The sequence below is a fragment of the Pimephales promelas genome, chromosome 4 (assembly GCF_988280905.1).
Source record: "Pimephales promelas chromosome 4, fPimPro1.hap1.1, whole genome shotgun sequence".
Lineage (NCBI taxonomy): Eukaryota > Metazoa > Chordata > Actinopteri > Cypriniformes > Leuciscidae > Pimephales > Pimephales promelas.
In genome coordinates, this window is record NC_142772.1 from 21,193,045 (window position 1) to 21,209,924 (window position 16,880).

The following is a 16,880-nucleotide window of genomic DNA, read 5'->3' on the forward strand; positions in this document are numbered from 1 at the left end:
CTATTGAGGTTTTAACCTTATGGACAAGAGGACACAACGGATGACTTTAGAGACTGAGGTCAGACTCAGAGGGTTTGCTTTCTATCAGAGGACTATGTGCTATCATTTGTTTTCACTTGAAGATGTGGAGATGTTCCTAAGTGTACATGTGAAATTGATTTTCTCTTTGTTTTGTTTTCTTCTCCTTCTTTTTTTATCCCCCCCCCCCCCACCCCGCTCTCTTCTCTTTTGTTCTGCTCTTCACAATGCACATCAGCAAGCTGTGGAGGATTTGCTGGAGGACGAGGAGGAAGACTTTGACAGAGATGACAAGGTATTTATCGGTGCCACTTTCAAACATGTATTTCAACACCGATGTATATTTAATACTCAAGTTTTCTCTAAAGTGTAATGCATTTAAGAATGCAGTAGGTCTGACGTTTGACTCAAATACTAATAGGTCATTGTTTTTTTGTTTTGTTTTTTACTGCCACATTTATATAGTAAAGGTCCACAGAGGCTAGTGTCTGAAGTCTAGAGAGTTCCAGTACATGTTTCCTTTTTACCCAGAATAAAGGGGAACCACATAGGCATAAATAAACATGGCTACAGGGTCTCTGTGTTGAGCTTCTGATATTTCTCAAGGCCTTTGAAGTGCAATTAATAGCATTCAAATGACCTCAGGCCAAATGCCCCAGCAGCATTCACAAGCAAGCATGTTAATGGTTCTGAGCAGGCAGATTCATGTTATTGCTCGGCAAAATATTAGCACTGATGCATTTTGTTTGGAAATGGGTCAACGAGAATGTCAACAAGTTTTCGAGCGATGTGAAATTCTAAAGATGAAAACATAACCTATGGCATCTTACGTACATTCCTCTTTAGTGGTATTAAAGCGCATGAAGTATAAGGTCGCCGGCAGAAGAACGAACCGGTATCTGTATTAATGTCAAGGATCTGTTGTACACTGAGACAGATTAGCTCAACTCATTTGAGTTGTTGGAAAGTTGAGAAGGGCCACTCTGGGCTACTTTTCTTCTCTGACATCCTCTCTCTGTCCTTTTGCCTAATCTTTTTCCTTTTGCATAGTATTAGTTTGCATAGTTTTGTTTTTGATTCTTCATAACTGGGTAGAATGATTTAAATGGTTCAAATTAGAGTTTGCATCAGTGTTGAGGTGGCTACTTTGAATTCTGATTAGACTATAGCTTGGCCAATTAAAGTTCAAGTAGTGGCCAACCTATACTCTTTTTTAAGTATTTTTCTTTATAAATGCGCGTGCGCGCGCACACACACACACACACACACACTGTATATTTTGGATTTTATATTTAGATTAAATGTCTTGAAATCAATCAATCATTTTGTATTGTACTATAACTTTTTTTTATTTGATTTTCAATGCTTCATAGCATACATAGTTCATTATCATTACTGGTATACTGTATATAGTACACAGTCTTTTACATTTCTGTTTTTTCATAAATTTTAATTGACTCTTTTTGCTTTTGAACAAATTGTGAGTAGTTAAAGGGGTCATGAACTGGCTTTTTAAATTTTATTATATTGTTTTCTGAGGTCAACTTATGACGTTCGCTTGAATTTTGCATTCAAAAACATCAAAATGAATAAGTAATTGGCTATTTTCTACCCTAGTTTTGAGCCTAGCTCAAAAATGCTTGGTTTTTATGGGCGTCTCGCACTGAAGACTTAGTAAACGCCCACTGAAGGAAGTAAACGCCCAATGCTGTGAGTGGATAACAGTTTTTAGTGGATAGCATATTATAATGAGTTTAGACTCACCCGTCGCACTTGGGGGAAATTGTTTTGAAAACGTCCAATGTTGTAAAATGGTGACCGAAATGATTCAACCACACATGTTCAACCCAGAGTCCGTGTGTTGCACCATTCCTGTCAGATCCAATATAGACGGCACAGCACCGTTCTTTAATCTTAATCGGTCAGCAAATCCAGTCTTGTTTACAAAACAATCCTCAGTGAGATCAAGCGAACAGACAGACAATGTTTTACCCTCATCAGCTGGAACGTCATTAAAAATAAAGTTTATCCATGCAGTCCTATTGGAATCCAGAGGAAGCTTATACAGCGACTGTCTTCTTCCACAACCAGGCACTGCACAATATTCTGTATTGCTCAGTAGCTCGATCCGGTTTGTCATCACGAGGTAGGCATCTATGTTAGTTAGCTATGCGTGTAATGCGTGAATCGGTGGGCGGGGCTAAACCGGCCGTGTTGAAGTAGGCGTCAATCATCTTCTGCGGGGGTGGTGTTTTATCCTCTTTGACGTCATAGTTCCCCACTTTGAAAAACGAGTCGTTTGCTGAGGCTGGTGTCAATAAAAGCTTTTATTGGACTAACAAGGACGTTTTCAGTTCTGAAAGTTACAGGATATTCTTATAATATGATGACCTCAGAGATGTCAAAAGCTCAAGGAAAATTTGATTTCTCAGTTCATCACCCCTTTAAATGGTTGGACAGTCACTGTTGGTCACACATTTTCAACACATTTATATTGCACAAAAAAAAATTAAATTGAAATTCATTTTTATAGTAATTTATTTACAATAAAGACAACTAAAGCACACAAAAGTTGTCCTCATATTTAAAATAAAAAGTAAAAACATACTGGTAAACAGAAGCATTTTACTGAATATTTAGGTTGAAATGGTGAATCATTTATTTTAATGATGAATTATTTATTTGTAAACATTATTCATTTAAGTTTCATTAAGTTGCAGCAGACTTACTAATGTTACAGATGACAGACGCTTTGCATCACATTGCTGTAAAGAGCAATACTGTGATGAAAAATACAGTGGTGCAGAATTATGTCAGGCTACACAGATACTAGATAGCCTGGTAAAAAGATGTAGATAAAATAAAGAAGATAAAAAGTCACTTAGTACTTCAATAGTCGCACTATTTGGGGGAAAAATAGCTGCAATAAGACCATACTTTTAGTTGCTCCTCAACAATAGTTTGCAGTTCTTTCTTTTGGTCTCTTTACTTTCTTCTCCTTGTGTCAGTTTGTTGATGACCTCGCACACTCATTACCTTCTCTGTTTGTTCAAACAGTAAAATACTGAGGTCACATTAGGGTAGGACCACTTTCACTGGATGAAGGAAAGGGGGAAAAAACTGGATAAATGTGCCAAGGCCTCATTTTAATTGAACTTGAAGCATATGCTGCAAGTATGTGCAATATGTCCCAGATGTTTAGGCCAGACCTAGTATTCAGCTCTTCCTTAGTCGTCTCCACTAGGAAGCTATTAGCTGGATAACCTTTGCCCCAGGGGCTAAATGGGGTATTACATGGCAGGCACCTGTTTTGCATCGGACTGGGGACCTCTTGCAGGCATAGTTTGAGCCAAGACATGTGTTTCTACTTAACAAACTGTTTCGTGATAGTTAAAGGTGTCTTTCTTCAGACTCACTGCAGATATTAGTCAATTACTCTTAATGAAAGTCCAAAGTCAAGACTAATTGATGGAGACGGATCAGTTGTTTTGCCCAAGTAGGCAATTGGTTCCAAAACAAGAAAAGGGGAGGGAGAAGAAGAAAGAGAGAGAGAGATCAGGTGAAAGCAAGGTTAGCGCAAGTGGCATTGTAAAAATGTTTTAAAATGGGTGATTTTTGCAGAGCACCTGGCTATGTGAAATCAAATCGGTGTTGAGGAAGCTGCTTTTAAATAACTTAAAGTACTTAATACTCTACCCTGCAAGCCACTAACAAATTGTAGCTAATTGGGTAACACTTTATTTGAAGGTGCTTGTAATAAGCAGTAATTAACAGTTAATAAGACACTTATAAGATGCATATAAGCATTAACTACTTCATATAAGGGTTAATTCACCTTTGGCTAAGCCACGCCCTATAATGTAGATTGACCAATCACAGCACAGCCAATAACGAGCTCCCACAGAGGTTGGACACTTTTTCACAGGGCTCCATTGACTTTCAACACGTCTTCAAGGCGTCTCATATTTTTGGTTTCGGTAGGCTATTACCGTCGTAGTTTTATCCAAAATATGGTTAAACGTTGTGCCTCGGGCATTTGTAACACAGATACGCATTTCCCAGAGAGGTTGGAGGGGTGTGTCTGTTTTTTCCCTTCCCAAAAACGAAGTAAAATCCTGACAAGTGTCGTCTTTGTAATAACGATTATAGAGGTGAATAGAGACTTACCCAGCTTTGCATGAACAGTGTTGCTCCCTGATATTGTTAGTCCCAGCCTCCATCTCGATTAGTAGGAAATGCGGTGGTTCATTTTTTGACTGTGGGCGGTAACGTTATGTGTTTACCTCTATTTGGATGCCTTGTTGTTTCTTGCGTTTCACCTGTATCTCTTGAATATAGCCTTCGAACGCATAACGCAACCCCTTTTGCCTACTTCTATCGGACACTTTATTTGCTGCTTTATAAAAGTTTGATAACATTTCAGCAGGAAGAGCTGTTACAGCACAAGCCATGCAGAGCGCAGATGAAGTTTGACGGATGTAGCAACAGTAACTAAGGGGGGCGGGGCTTAGCCAAAGGTGAATTAAAGCACAAGATGAACCCGGAGAGGCAACTGAGCGGCCCCGGAGTGGTCATGACCCAGCTGGACCCCAGGGGATGGAGTCTACACTCACCCTTGCTGTAACTTTCGTGAGACTCGTCGGCGGGACGATTGAGTAGAGCGGGAAAAGTGAAACAAAGTGTCCTCAGAAGTTATATGAAGTAGTTAATGCTTATATGCATCTTAAATGCATCTTATAAGGTCTTATAAGTGTCTTATTAACTGTTAATTACTGCTTATTACAAGCAACTTGAAAAAAGTGTTACCGCTTATTACATTAAATCTTTTTAAGTTTAGATCACTTAAAAAATGTACAGTGAAAAAAACTAAAACGTATCACTTATCAACAACTGGTATTTATTGGAATATATTTTCATCAAAATATTTATATGAATGCCAGCCATTTTGTGTTACCCCAAATTTTAGAAGCATTCAGAAGTGAAATGCCTTGAGCACAATGGACCTCGTCAACATCCCTGCTTCTTTAAAGAGAAAAAACATAAGTTTGGGGTTGGGCGCAGGTTTTTGGGAGAGGAACGATCTCCTGCTGCTACTTCCAGATTGATGTCAATGGAAAAGTAATTTGTGAAGAGCAAGTTATTACATTTAGATAACATATAACATTTTTTTTTTTTTGGAATAACGTAGACATACATTTTTACAAGTAAATATGATCAATTTTGATTTCATGTTAGCCTCAAATTATTTCGCTTTTAGCCTAGAAAGCTAGACTTTCAAAACTTCTACAGAACTTTTTGTGATCATGGATTTTAGGGTTAAACAATTTGGATGTCGGTGTATGCAAAAGCTTGCTGAGTACATGCCATTAAAGCCACATGCTTGCCACACACTTCTCCTTTTCTCTTTGCCACGCTAGTGCCAGTGTGTGTGCATGCAGATGTGTACAGTACATGTGTGTTTACAGTGCTGAATAGCTCTCTGGAGAGTTCGCAGACTCCACCAAATTCGTCAGCAGTCTCGGCAACAACAGCCAAAATATTTTAACACCTGCTCCGCCAAACACATGTAAACACACGGGCAGAATGGCAGGTAATTATCCAGGTGATAATGAATGTGCCTCACATTGTTAAACCTCTCTCAGATATGCTAGTTTGGAATTAGGCAGTAGCATCGGGTACGCTACGATAACATGCCTAATGCTCTGCTTGTGCCACAGCTGTCTCGCACTTTTGTGCAGCCGCTTTCCCAAAGAAATTCTTTGCGAAGGTTTTGTATTTTCATTACCTTTCTCTGTTTTTATGCATCTCATACTCACCTGTCATAAATGCTGGAATCCTCTTTCTTGCTCTGATAATATTTTGAGAAGAACTATTGTGGTGTTTTTAATAGGATAGTTCACCTAAAAATATTATTTCTAAAAATCATCATTTATTTACACTCATGTCGTTACTTTCTTTCCTCGGAACACAAATGGAGAAGCTTTGAGCAGTGTGCTGGTTTCCATGCAATTACAATGAAATGAGACTTAAAAAAGCTTAAAAATGATGCACAAGAGTGTCATAAAAGTGGTCCATATGAAGAGTTCAGATGCAAAAGCCTCTAAGTGCCATTTGAAATTGTCTTCTAGAATGATCATTTTTATCAAGCTTGTATATTTAAGTTCAGTAATTTCAGTTAAATTGCAATGAGGATTACCTATTAATTGTCATTTAAGTGAAATTACTGAACTTGAATATATAAGCTTGATAAAAATGATCATTTTAGAAGAAAATTTCAAATGGCACTTAGAGGCTTTTGCATCTGAACTCTTCATATGTCTTATTTGCTGTGTTCTGAGGCAATAAGCAAATAGTTTTGTGTGAGAAACGGACCAAAAGTTAAGTTGTTAATCACTGATCATTTTTAAACACCTGTGTCCAAAACCGTAAAGCCTAAAGTAAACCAGTCCATGTGCAGCCAAATTTATGTGACCGCGTGGATGGTGTGCACACAGCAGCACATGTGTGAGTGACTTGTGCTTGAAAACAAAACACACTAGATAGTGCAGATGCGCCGAATGTGCCTTTCCGTGCTCAAAACCAAAGAAGTATACTTTGACGGGCACTCAACTTTGCGCGAGACAGCGGAACACGGAAAATTAAGTACACCTGGGCCTTTTGTTAAGCTTCACGAGGACGCACTAAATCGTTCTTTGTTTAAATAGTTCAAAGTTACTATTAGAATATTGTTATTACCTTGACAAACAATACATCATTAAAAATATATAAGACTCAACTTTCAGTATTTGACAACTACCCAGACAGCAACATAGTGTCAACCCAGATCCAGGTCACATCCGGTACATGTGTAGGCTATGAACTGAGAAATGGTCGCCATTTTACAACATTGGATGTTTTCAAAACAATTTCCCCCACGTGCATCGACGGGTGAGTTGAAACTCATTATAATATGCAAAAATGTTATCCACTCACAGCAGTGGGCGTTTACTTCCAAGTCTTCAGCGCGAGATGCCCATAAAAATTGACCGTTTTTCAGGGAGGCTCACAACTTGGGTACAAAATAGCCTATTACTTATTCATTTTGATGTTTTTGAATGCAAAAACCAAGCGAACGTCGTAAGTTGACCTCAGACAACAATATAATAAAATTTAAAAAGCCAGTTCATGACCCCTTTAAACGCGGCATAGGTGTAGGCCGGATCTGGGCCGACACTATGTTGCTATCTGGGTATTTTATTCTGAGAAACATATAGTGACAGTTATGTCTTAATTTGTGTCAGTAGTTATGTGATAAAAAAAAAAATAATAAATTGTCAATACCTAAATATGAATTATGAGCGTCAGCTGATCCTATTCAGAAACAAAACTCCTATCATGATGGCACATGATAAAATAACGTCCCTCAGGGCTTTTAGTTCAGAAATATGCAGATTTGGAGAAATATTGATAGATTCTCATAGATTTACGTCATATTTTTATAGAGAGGAATAATATTTATTGAATTTATATCCAGATGTGCCGATGTAATCATTATGAGCGCTGGATACTCAAGCATTTTGACCGCATTAACAGCTGACTTTTCTCTGTTCAAAGTACTTTTCACTAGCTATGTATGTGTCCATCCATGTGCGAATTTAACATAAAACATTTGGAAATAAAGCACCCACTGATAAACTTCACTTACTGATAAACTGGCGCTAAATATCACTTAAAAAATGGAATTTGCTGCAGTAGGAGATAACACAGTCTCATTCCAAGAAGTCATATAACTGACGTCTTGGGATGTCATTTGACCATACGTCAACATCTGCCTTTTTAGGGTACCCTTAAACGTCGGTTACATGACGATCCCGGGCCGTCATACAACCAACGCGTTACCTTTAACGTCGGTTAGGTGACGGGGTAGGTTTAGGTCTGGGCTAGGGTTAGGATCCGATAACGTCATATAACCGACGTTTAAGGGTACCCTAAAAAGGCGGATGTTGACGTATGGTCCCAAGACGTCAGTTAAATGACGTCTTGGGATGAGACTTTGCTGTAGGCGAAGCCACTGTATATAATGATTTTGTACATTACTTGCGCCTCAGAGTGCGCAGACGAAACACAATAAAGTTGTCTTGCTTTGAGGCTGATGCCTGGTGTTTAGGAAGACAGTCATGTGACAGTTCTGGGAAGTATTAACCACTTTGACGACGGACTTTGCAGGCATTTCAGAATGACCAAAACAGCATTTAAAAGATGCTGTGCTACGAGATCTGTCCGCTGGTTGGTCCAGGTATGCCGTCCCATCACAAAGTCACTCATCTTTTTTTATGCACGTCATGGAATTCGGTAAATGTGTTTCCATCGTAGTTTAAGAGCATGTTTTCTCATCAGATAAAAAGTTTATCTGACTCAATTGAGTGCATTTTTAGCATTTTTGCATGCTTTGGGTGTTTCCATCCAGCATTTTTTATGCAATATCCCAAAATGTGCATAAAAATAGGTTTATGGAAACATAGCTACTGGCAAAGTCCACTTACACACTCCAACTTGCAGTTCACCTATTAATATGGAAAAATAACAAGCCCAAAGATGGACATAGCAACGCTGTAAGAACACGCTATGCGAAGCAGCTTTACGAGCATAAACAAAACAGGCAGTGGAATGAAAAAAAAAGATAAAAGAAAAATCTATTAATGTTTGCTATTGTTAGCTCCATGTTTTTAAAACGCTGGTGTTAAAACAAGGTATCGCTACTTGACAAACAATGTTCACTTACATTTAAGCTCAAATGGTATGGAGCAAATTTGAGCAGACAATATTGGGAAAGTGGCTTAAGGTGTAGTAATCTGTAGGATTGCAAAAATGTTATTGCTGTGGGACCTATGTGTGAAGCTATACAACGCATGTCACAGTTGCATGCTTTTTTTTTTTGCCTCCCCAATAAAATCACTGGGTCTTACTTGGCTACCCCTGAAAAAAAGTTCTGGCTATGCCCCTGGTGAACAACAACACTGAAAGTGTCAATTTGTTTCATCAAACCTATTTAAAAGTCTTTAGATATAGTTTTAATTAATTTGTGTTCTAAAGAAGAAAGTAATGACAAGAGTGTAAATCACAGATTTTGTGTGTGTTTATTTATATGTATTTTTTAGTAACATGCACTACAGTATCCCATTCATTCTTAGGTCACTATTCCAGTGAGTTTTTTTTTTTTTTTTTTTTTTTTTTTGCACATGCTAATTGATAATATGGCTATTTCTGTGATGTCATCTGAAGCGGTGTTGAGCGGACATGTGTCCGGAGAGTACGGAGGGATAATCAGCGTTAGTGCTCCGTCTAAGAAGCAGCCAGGATGACAGAGCCAGTGTCTCCAGGGAGTAAAAAGAGAGAGGGTGAAAGAGTGCTGAGATTAGGAGTGTACGCTTGGCTGGGCACTGGAGTAATGGTCCTACACATACACACACAGCCCGAGGAGGAGCCGCCCCAGATAAGATACACACTGCAATCATGTCATGCTCACAGGCTTACCACAACTCACGCACGCCTCCTTACATGCCCAACAGCTGTTAGGAAGTGATCGCGATTGTGCTGCCTGCTCGACTGGATATTAAAAATGGCATGTAACCGTATGTTGTATCTCTTATAAATAAACAAGCATTCAATATGAATGTGAAGCAAAACAGTTTCAGAGAAAGAGAAAAAAAGGATAGTGTTTGTTGTCAAAGGCTTGCCAGTTATGATGTCTATGATGTTTTGTGAATTAACATCTAAATTTGGCTTTTAGGCCTGAAATATATACTACAAGTGTGCAAATGCAGACTCCTGGCCAATGGGTCGCAAGCCCACTGACAAACTGTGGAAATGGATGGAATTATTGTTCAGGTTGCTAGCTATAGACCTTATGCACCAGAGAAACGCGGGCGCCGTCATCTTTAGAATATTGTCTTTGAACTTCCGGTTCTGTATATTTCTATGGCATCGCTGTCGAGGAGTAAGTGGATTTACTTATTGTAGAGTTAACAAAAGTTATCATGAGCATTGTAATGTTTATCATAAGCATTCTAAAGCAGATGTCTTAACAAATGTCGAACGGGAATTTTTTTTTACGAGCACTTCATTCATACCTATGCAAGATCGCTGTGGAAATACAGACCGGAAGTCAAAAGACAACGATTGCAGCGCTGAAAAGGGGCGGGGCTACACGAGGTCTGTAAACACATACATATTAAAGTTCAATAGTTTGGGGCTGGTAATGCTTTTTGTCTATTTAAATTCTCCCATGCTCACAAAGGCTGCATTTATTTGATCAAATATGTGGTAAAAAGCACATTGTGTTGTGTTATTGCAATTGAAAATAACTGTTTTCTATTTTAATGTTTTATATTCTTATAATTGTTTTATTCCTGTGATTCCTTTACATTTTTAGTAGTCATTTTTGTGTCACATAATTTAGACATCATTCTAATACATATTTGCTAGTCCAATAAAAGTATTCATTATTATAAATACTGTAAAATACTGTAAATATTATATTTTATAAATAAATAAATAAATTATATTTACTTAAATAAATTATCATCCAAGTGGATGCTGCACATTGGTGGTTGAGGAGACCCCCCCCCCCTTATGTGAAGCGGTTTGAGTGTCCAGAAAAGCGCTATATAAATGTAATGAATTATTATTATTATAAATAAACACCTTGTAGGTTTGATTTTTTTTCCAAAGTGAATGAACTAAATAATTAATAAAATAAAAACACCACAAAATTCACATTAATTAATTCAGTTAACCCATTTTTTATGTAATTTTAAACAGAATAGCAACTATTTAAATATCAACTTCAACGAAAAAGTTTATTACCATTACTTGCGTTCTGATACTCCCCAAACTCGTGTATCCACTAAACTGTTGATGTGCCTTGAAAGTAGTTGACTTGAACGTGAAATCTGATCCAATGAGAAGTTTGTTAATGCCAGCTATAGCTTTCAGATTCTAAGATCTACATGCATATTCAGATCTACAGTATTACTGTATAAAGTGCCTTTACACAATATCTTGTGAATAAAATGTCTTATGTGATAAAGGAAGAATAATCTTTTTCTATTTCTTTCTTTCTCTCTCTGGACCTGACCTTGTTTTTAGTGTTTAGCTTACTCTTTTTGGACATGAGTCTGGCAAAATAAACTGAATTGAGTTACCCACTCTCTCTCTCTCCACCACACCACAGCCACTTTAGCAGGGAGAAACATAAGCTAACCTCTTTGCACTGTGAAACACTGACAATCTGATCCCGATTCATGCACATTTATGTCCGCTAGAATCTAGCATTACAAGCAAGCCTTATCTGGAGATAACACACGGAGGGTTAAACCCAGCCGAGCAGAGGCAGGGGGTTGATCTGGGCGATAGCTGCATGGCAGTATGTAATTGGACTAAAGAGTGTGCTAGGGATTATTTTTATTACTTTGAAACACTGTGACTGAAAACTTGTTCTGGGGCTATTGAGCTTGTGAAACGCGATGCGTATCCTCAGGTAACGTGGCTTTCTTCAGTGCTAAGGAGAATACAGAGAGAAAGAGAGAATGTTTGTGCTTCTCTGGCTTCTTTTCTTCTCAGCGCCTCTGAAAGATGAAAAGCTTCATGCTGTAAAAGATGCTTTTGACTTCTTTTTTTTTTCCTTGGCTCTTTTCCCTTTTCTTTTTATTTAGGGGAGAGATGCTCCTAGGAACTGCATTTTAATCATGTTTGGCTAATAAAGAGAGATTAGAAAAATCCTACACACACTCAGGGCATTGTCTTGTTGTGTAAAATAGCTTCATTGTTTGATTTCTCTATTTTGCCTTCATATCAGGTGGATTTTTCTCTCTCTCAAGGGTCCGGAGCCATCTTAGTAGCCTTCAATGTTTTTTTTGTTTTTTTTTGTCTAACTCTTTTCCTTTTGTAGCCCTGCTTTATAAAGATCTCAATTTATTCTGGTCCACAAGGTGCCGGGTTCAGTCCCCTCCCAGGATGGCCGGCTGCCGGAAAGCCATATCCTTGCGGATATTTTGGCTTCCTGGCACTTTGAGTGGATTCGCGTGATGGTGGTAAGTGTGGTCCGTATGTCCCCGTGTCTCACTTCTATGGCTCATCGTCTGTCACGCCAAGCAGGGTTGTGTGTCGCTCCCTTTCACCTTTCACTTTGTTCTCAGTTGTCACTCTTCCTCCTTTATCTTGAAGAACCAGCTTTGTCACCAATAGTTATTTTTTGGACTCTGGAATAGACACTTGTTCGGTGGGTGCTAATGCTAGGTGACCTTAAAGGGTTTGTTCACCCAAAACTGAAAATCCTTTCATGAATTATTCACCCTCATGTTGTTCCATACCCATGATACTTTCGTTCATCTTCAGAACACAAATTAAGAAATTCTTGATGCCATACGAGAGATTTCTGACCTTTGATTTCTAACCTCAGGCCCAGTAAAGATATCGTTAAAATAGACTACAGTTGTTCAACCTTAATGTTATGAAGTAACGAGAAGCTATTATTATAAAGACTTTATTCAAAAATCACTTATTTGTCCTATACTCTGTTGATGTTGTGTAAACAGTGCAGTGCTTCCTGGTTCTACGTCAGAACGCCAGCTCACTATTGGCTAGCTCCTGCATTAGCATCACACCTATGTGCCATGGTGTGTCGGCCAATAGTGTGGCGGAGTTCTGACGTAGAACCAGGAAGACCAGTGTTAACCAGACACTACGATTGATGAACGAAACAATTGATGAACAATTGATGAACGAAAGTCTTTTGAATGACATGAGGGAAAGTAATTAATGACAAATTTAATTTTTGTGTGAACTAACCATTTAATTTGACAACCTTGCTCAGTACAAAGTAGTGCCTTTTTGGTTTGGGTTTTCTCCTTATGGTTTTGGCTTAAAGGTTGTAGTGTGCTTTTCTAACCTTAGCATTCAGGGTGCATTGGGGCATACATATTTGTGCTGTCACTAACCTTTCTCAAAACAGCAGGTGTGCCAGCCACTGGCTGACCCAACATGGCTTATTCGATGACTTCATCTCATGAGAAACTCATTTGCAGCTCAGATAAAGATAAAGGAACACTGAACCTGTTCTGTATAGACAAGGAAAGCAGCTTCCAAGAAGATGGTTTATGAATGAATAATGAGGGTATATTGAAGTTTGTCTCCGAAGTGGAGGGATGCCATTGCCATTTATATCTTTTTGAGAAGCGCATCCCTCAAAGAAACTTTTAAAAATTGAGAACATCTACATGCACCTGCTATAGATGACATCTCCGCACACTGACTGTGTGTCTTTTTGGATTTTTTAGTGTAACGGGACACTGCATTAAGAGATAAATTGTTAAATGCCACAGTACTTTCTAGGGATGGGTTACAATGATTGTCTAGTCCAACAACCAATTAGTTATTTAGTACTTAAACTATATTCGTATCTATGGATAGATAGATGGATGGATGGATGGATGGATGGATGGATAGATTAGATAGATAGATAGATAGATAGATAGATAGATAGATAGATAGATAGATAGATAGATAGATAGATAGATAGATAGATAGATAGATAGATAGATAGATAGATAGATAGATAGATAGATAGATAGATAGATAGATAGATAGATAGATAGTAAATATATTCTGTCATCATTTACTCACCATCATGTCATTCCAAAACTATGATTTTGATTTGATTTCATGTTTTTTTCCCCCTATATTGGGAAGGTATATAATTGACAGGAAGCAAAGTGGGAGAAAGGCAGGTGGAATCAGGAAAGGACCAAAAGCTGGGACTCGAAGTCGAGCTGCCCAAAACGCAACCGCGCTACATGTCGGAGTGCTGCCCACGAGGCTATCTGACAAAGATTGTAGAAAATAATTTTTGTGAATATTTTGCCCTCAAAGAAACATGTGCAAACGCTTCATGTGAACACATAACAGGTCTAATTATATCAAATGTTTGTCAACTTTGAAAATGTGTGGGTTTTAACATCCATATGAGCTATATGGGTTTGCCTGTTGGTGCCCAGCTTGATGATGTTTCCCCAGTTTGACGGCCTCATTTTTGCGAGATGGAGAGAGCAGGGCGAATCCAGTTCAGTGGTGGATGGAGCTAATTGTGCTCCATTCATCATCAGGTGGCATCCAGGGACCCAGAGAGGACAGGGCAAGGAGAGCAGGGGGAACACAAGCGATCTGAGGTGAGTAGGGGGGGTCGTTCCAGGGGTGAGGGGCATCATCAGAGAGGCTGGAGAACAGGGGCAACTATCAGGTTGACCTTGGGGCTGATGGAGTGCCTTGCCCGCTGGGTGAGGAGGCCTGGGGAGTAATGGCGAAGGTGAACCCGGCTCTCCAGTGGATCCATTAGAGCCTAATGCTGTTGTTTTTAGCAGGGAGCAGTGGGAAGCAGAGGTCGGACGTAAAATAAAGCTTATTCTCCCTGTTTACGGTGTTATTCATCTGCACGTCATTGCACAGGGATGTGTTGGGAGCTCAGGGCAATGGGGTGCTAGTGTGGATGCAGTTTTTTTATGGTCCTTAAAACTCAAGGTGCTCACTTGTCATGACTAAAACCTTCCTTTTGTGTCTGATCAGAGAGCAAATGATGCAATGGGCATACATAAAAGTAAAGGTCAGACATGTATACAGTATATTCAACATAAGTGAAGAGTGCAGCGTATGTCTTTATTTGCTATCATAAAAGACAACAGTTTATATGATCTCCACATATATTGGTTAGCTATTCACAGCAAACTGAATAAAACTTATATCGTGTAGTCTCTGATGAAACAAACAAACAAATAAACAGTTTAGATCATCATGAATTTCCGGAAGCTGGTTGACCAAGTCTTGCTAGTTTTGCCTAGACAGATCCATTTTTAGTAGGGGTAGACTCTTGTTTGAATTGATTGAATGAATTTAGGTAAAATAACTTCTCTTACTCTTTTCACTTGCTGTCATAGTTTGTAAAGCACACAAATAGCCTACAGACCAGGGATGTCCAATCCTGTTCCTAGAGGTCCAATGTCCTGGAGAGTTCAACACCAACCTGCCCAACCTGCCCCTTATTTGAAGTTTCTAGAAATCCTACAGACCTTAATTAGCTGGTTCAGATGTAGGATTTAGTGATTTAGTACTCGATACTTTTCTGCTTTCTCGGACTCTTCTCCGACTTGTTCCTTCAAAGACTCGGTCTTGACTTGGTCTCGACCCTTCAAAGACTTGGTCTTGACTCGGTCTCGGACCACAGTGGGAGGAGAAGAACTCGTAATTTTCAGACCGAGTCCTTAAAAAAAAAAATTTCCAGTGCATTTTTTTCATGTTCGTATATATATATATATATATATATATATATATATATATATATATATATATATATATATATATATATATATATATATATATATATATATATATATATGAAGAGTTCAGATGCAAAAGCCTCTAAGTTCCATTTGAAATTTTCTTCTAGAATGATAATTTTTATCAAGCTTGTATATTTAAGTTCAGTAATTCCATGAAGATGACCTATTAATTGTCATTTAAGTGAAAGGATTGAACTTAAATATGCAAGTTTGATAAAAATGATCATTCTAGAAGAAAATTTCAAATGGTACTTAGAGGCTTTTGCATCTGAACTCTTCATGTATATATATATATATATATATATATATATATATATATATATATATAATAAAATGTATATAAAATGAATCAATAATAATAAAATGCATTGTTGATGGACATTATTTGAAAATGACATCCCATGGTGCAATGCAAAGATACTGCCGTTAGAGCCATCAGTTGCTGCCTGGTGTGAGCAGCGGCAAGATGAGCAACAAGTCTGCCATCATCAAATTCGCCTTTCAGAACCACAAACTGTTGGTGACCATACACCTGCATTATATGACTGACAGACAAGAACGGTTTGACCTAAAACTGTCAAAATTGAAACTACTGCAGAAACAAAGACACCTACATATTGGATGCACTTGAGGTAAGTTAAAACATACCAAAAAATCATTTCAAAGTGAACTATCCCTTTAAGACGTAAAGACGACTGCTCTAACAATTCCCAATCTAGCTTAGTCTGTAGGCCTAACTGTTGATTATTAACTGGAATGATATTAAATCTTGAATATCAAGACTCGAACTCGACCCTTCAAAGACTCGATTTTGACTCGAACTCGACTGTATTTGAAAACCAACGGACTCGGTCTCGATTCGGACTCGATCCTTCAAAGACTCGGTCTTGACTCGAACTCGACTGTATTTGAAAACCAACGGACTCAGTCTCGACTCGGCCTCGACCCTTCAAAGACTCGGTCTCAACTTGGTCTCGACCCTTCAAAGACTCGGTCTCAACTCGGTCTCGACCCTTCAAAGACTCTTACTTGACTCGGACTAGGCATAGGCAGTTTCGTCCCCATCACTAGTAGGATTGGATTGGAGCTGAGCTCTCCATGAGTAGGATTGAATGCCCCTGCATAAATGGATTAAAACATGCCTTATTTGCACTCAAATACTTAAAAATGCACCATTGTGAATTTGAGCAGAATGTTGTTCAGTACCTGCTGAAGAGTCACAAAGACTGTTGTTAGACCTTGTCCCAGAATACTGTTTCCAGAGGGAACGCCACAGTGAGGGCATGTGGATCTCCAGAGAGTAGCCAGCTTTTTTTCTGTCTTCATGGTCACATACTGTTGCGTGGCATTCAGAATCTCACCTATTTTTGGAGTGTCACAAGGGATATGAGGAAAGCTAGAACCTGGGGATTTGAGAGGTGAGGATAGTGCCTCTGATCTTCTGTCACATTCCCAAATGTATGAAACATACATTTGTGTGTGTGTGTGTGTGTT

At 38.6% G+C, this 16,880-nt stretch overlaps 1 protein-coding gene across 8 annotated transcripts in view; it reads left to right on the forward strand.

The window, feature by feature from the left end:
• The window catches only part of mctp1a (multiple C2 domains, transmembrane 1a), a 205,849-nt gene that overhangs the window by 152,323 nt on the left and 36,646 nt on the right, over nt 1–16,880 (forward strand). For 5 of the 8 annotated variants that reach the window (XM_089130115.1, XM_039662314.2, XM_089130117.1 and 2 more), the window contains 2 exons: nt 257–313; nt 11,988–12,089. In XM_089130115.1, coding sequence (XP_088986241.1) covers nt 257–313; nt 11,988–12,089 — 159 coding nt within the window. The remainder of the gene's footprint in view (nt 1–256; nt 314–11,987; nt 12,090–16,880) is intronic. The other 3 variants (XM_089130118.1, XM_039662317.2, XM_039662318.2) reach the window with 1 other exon arrangement.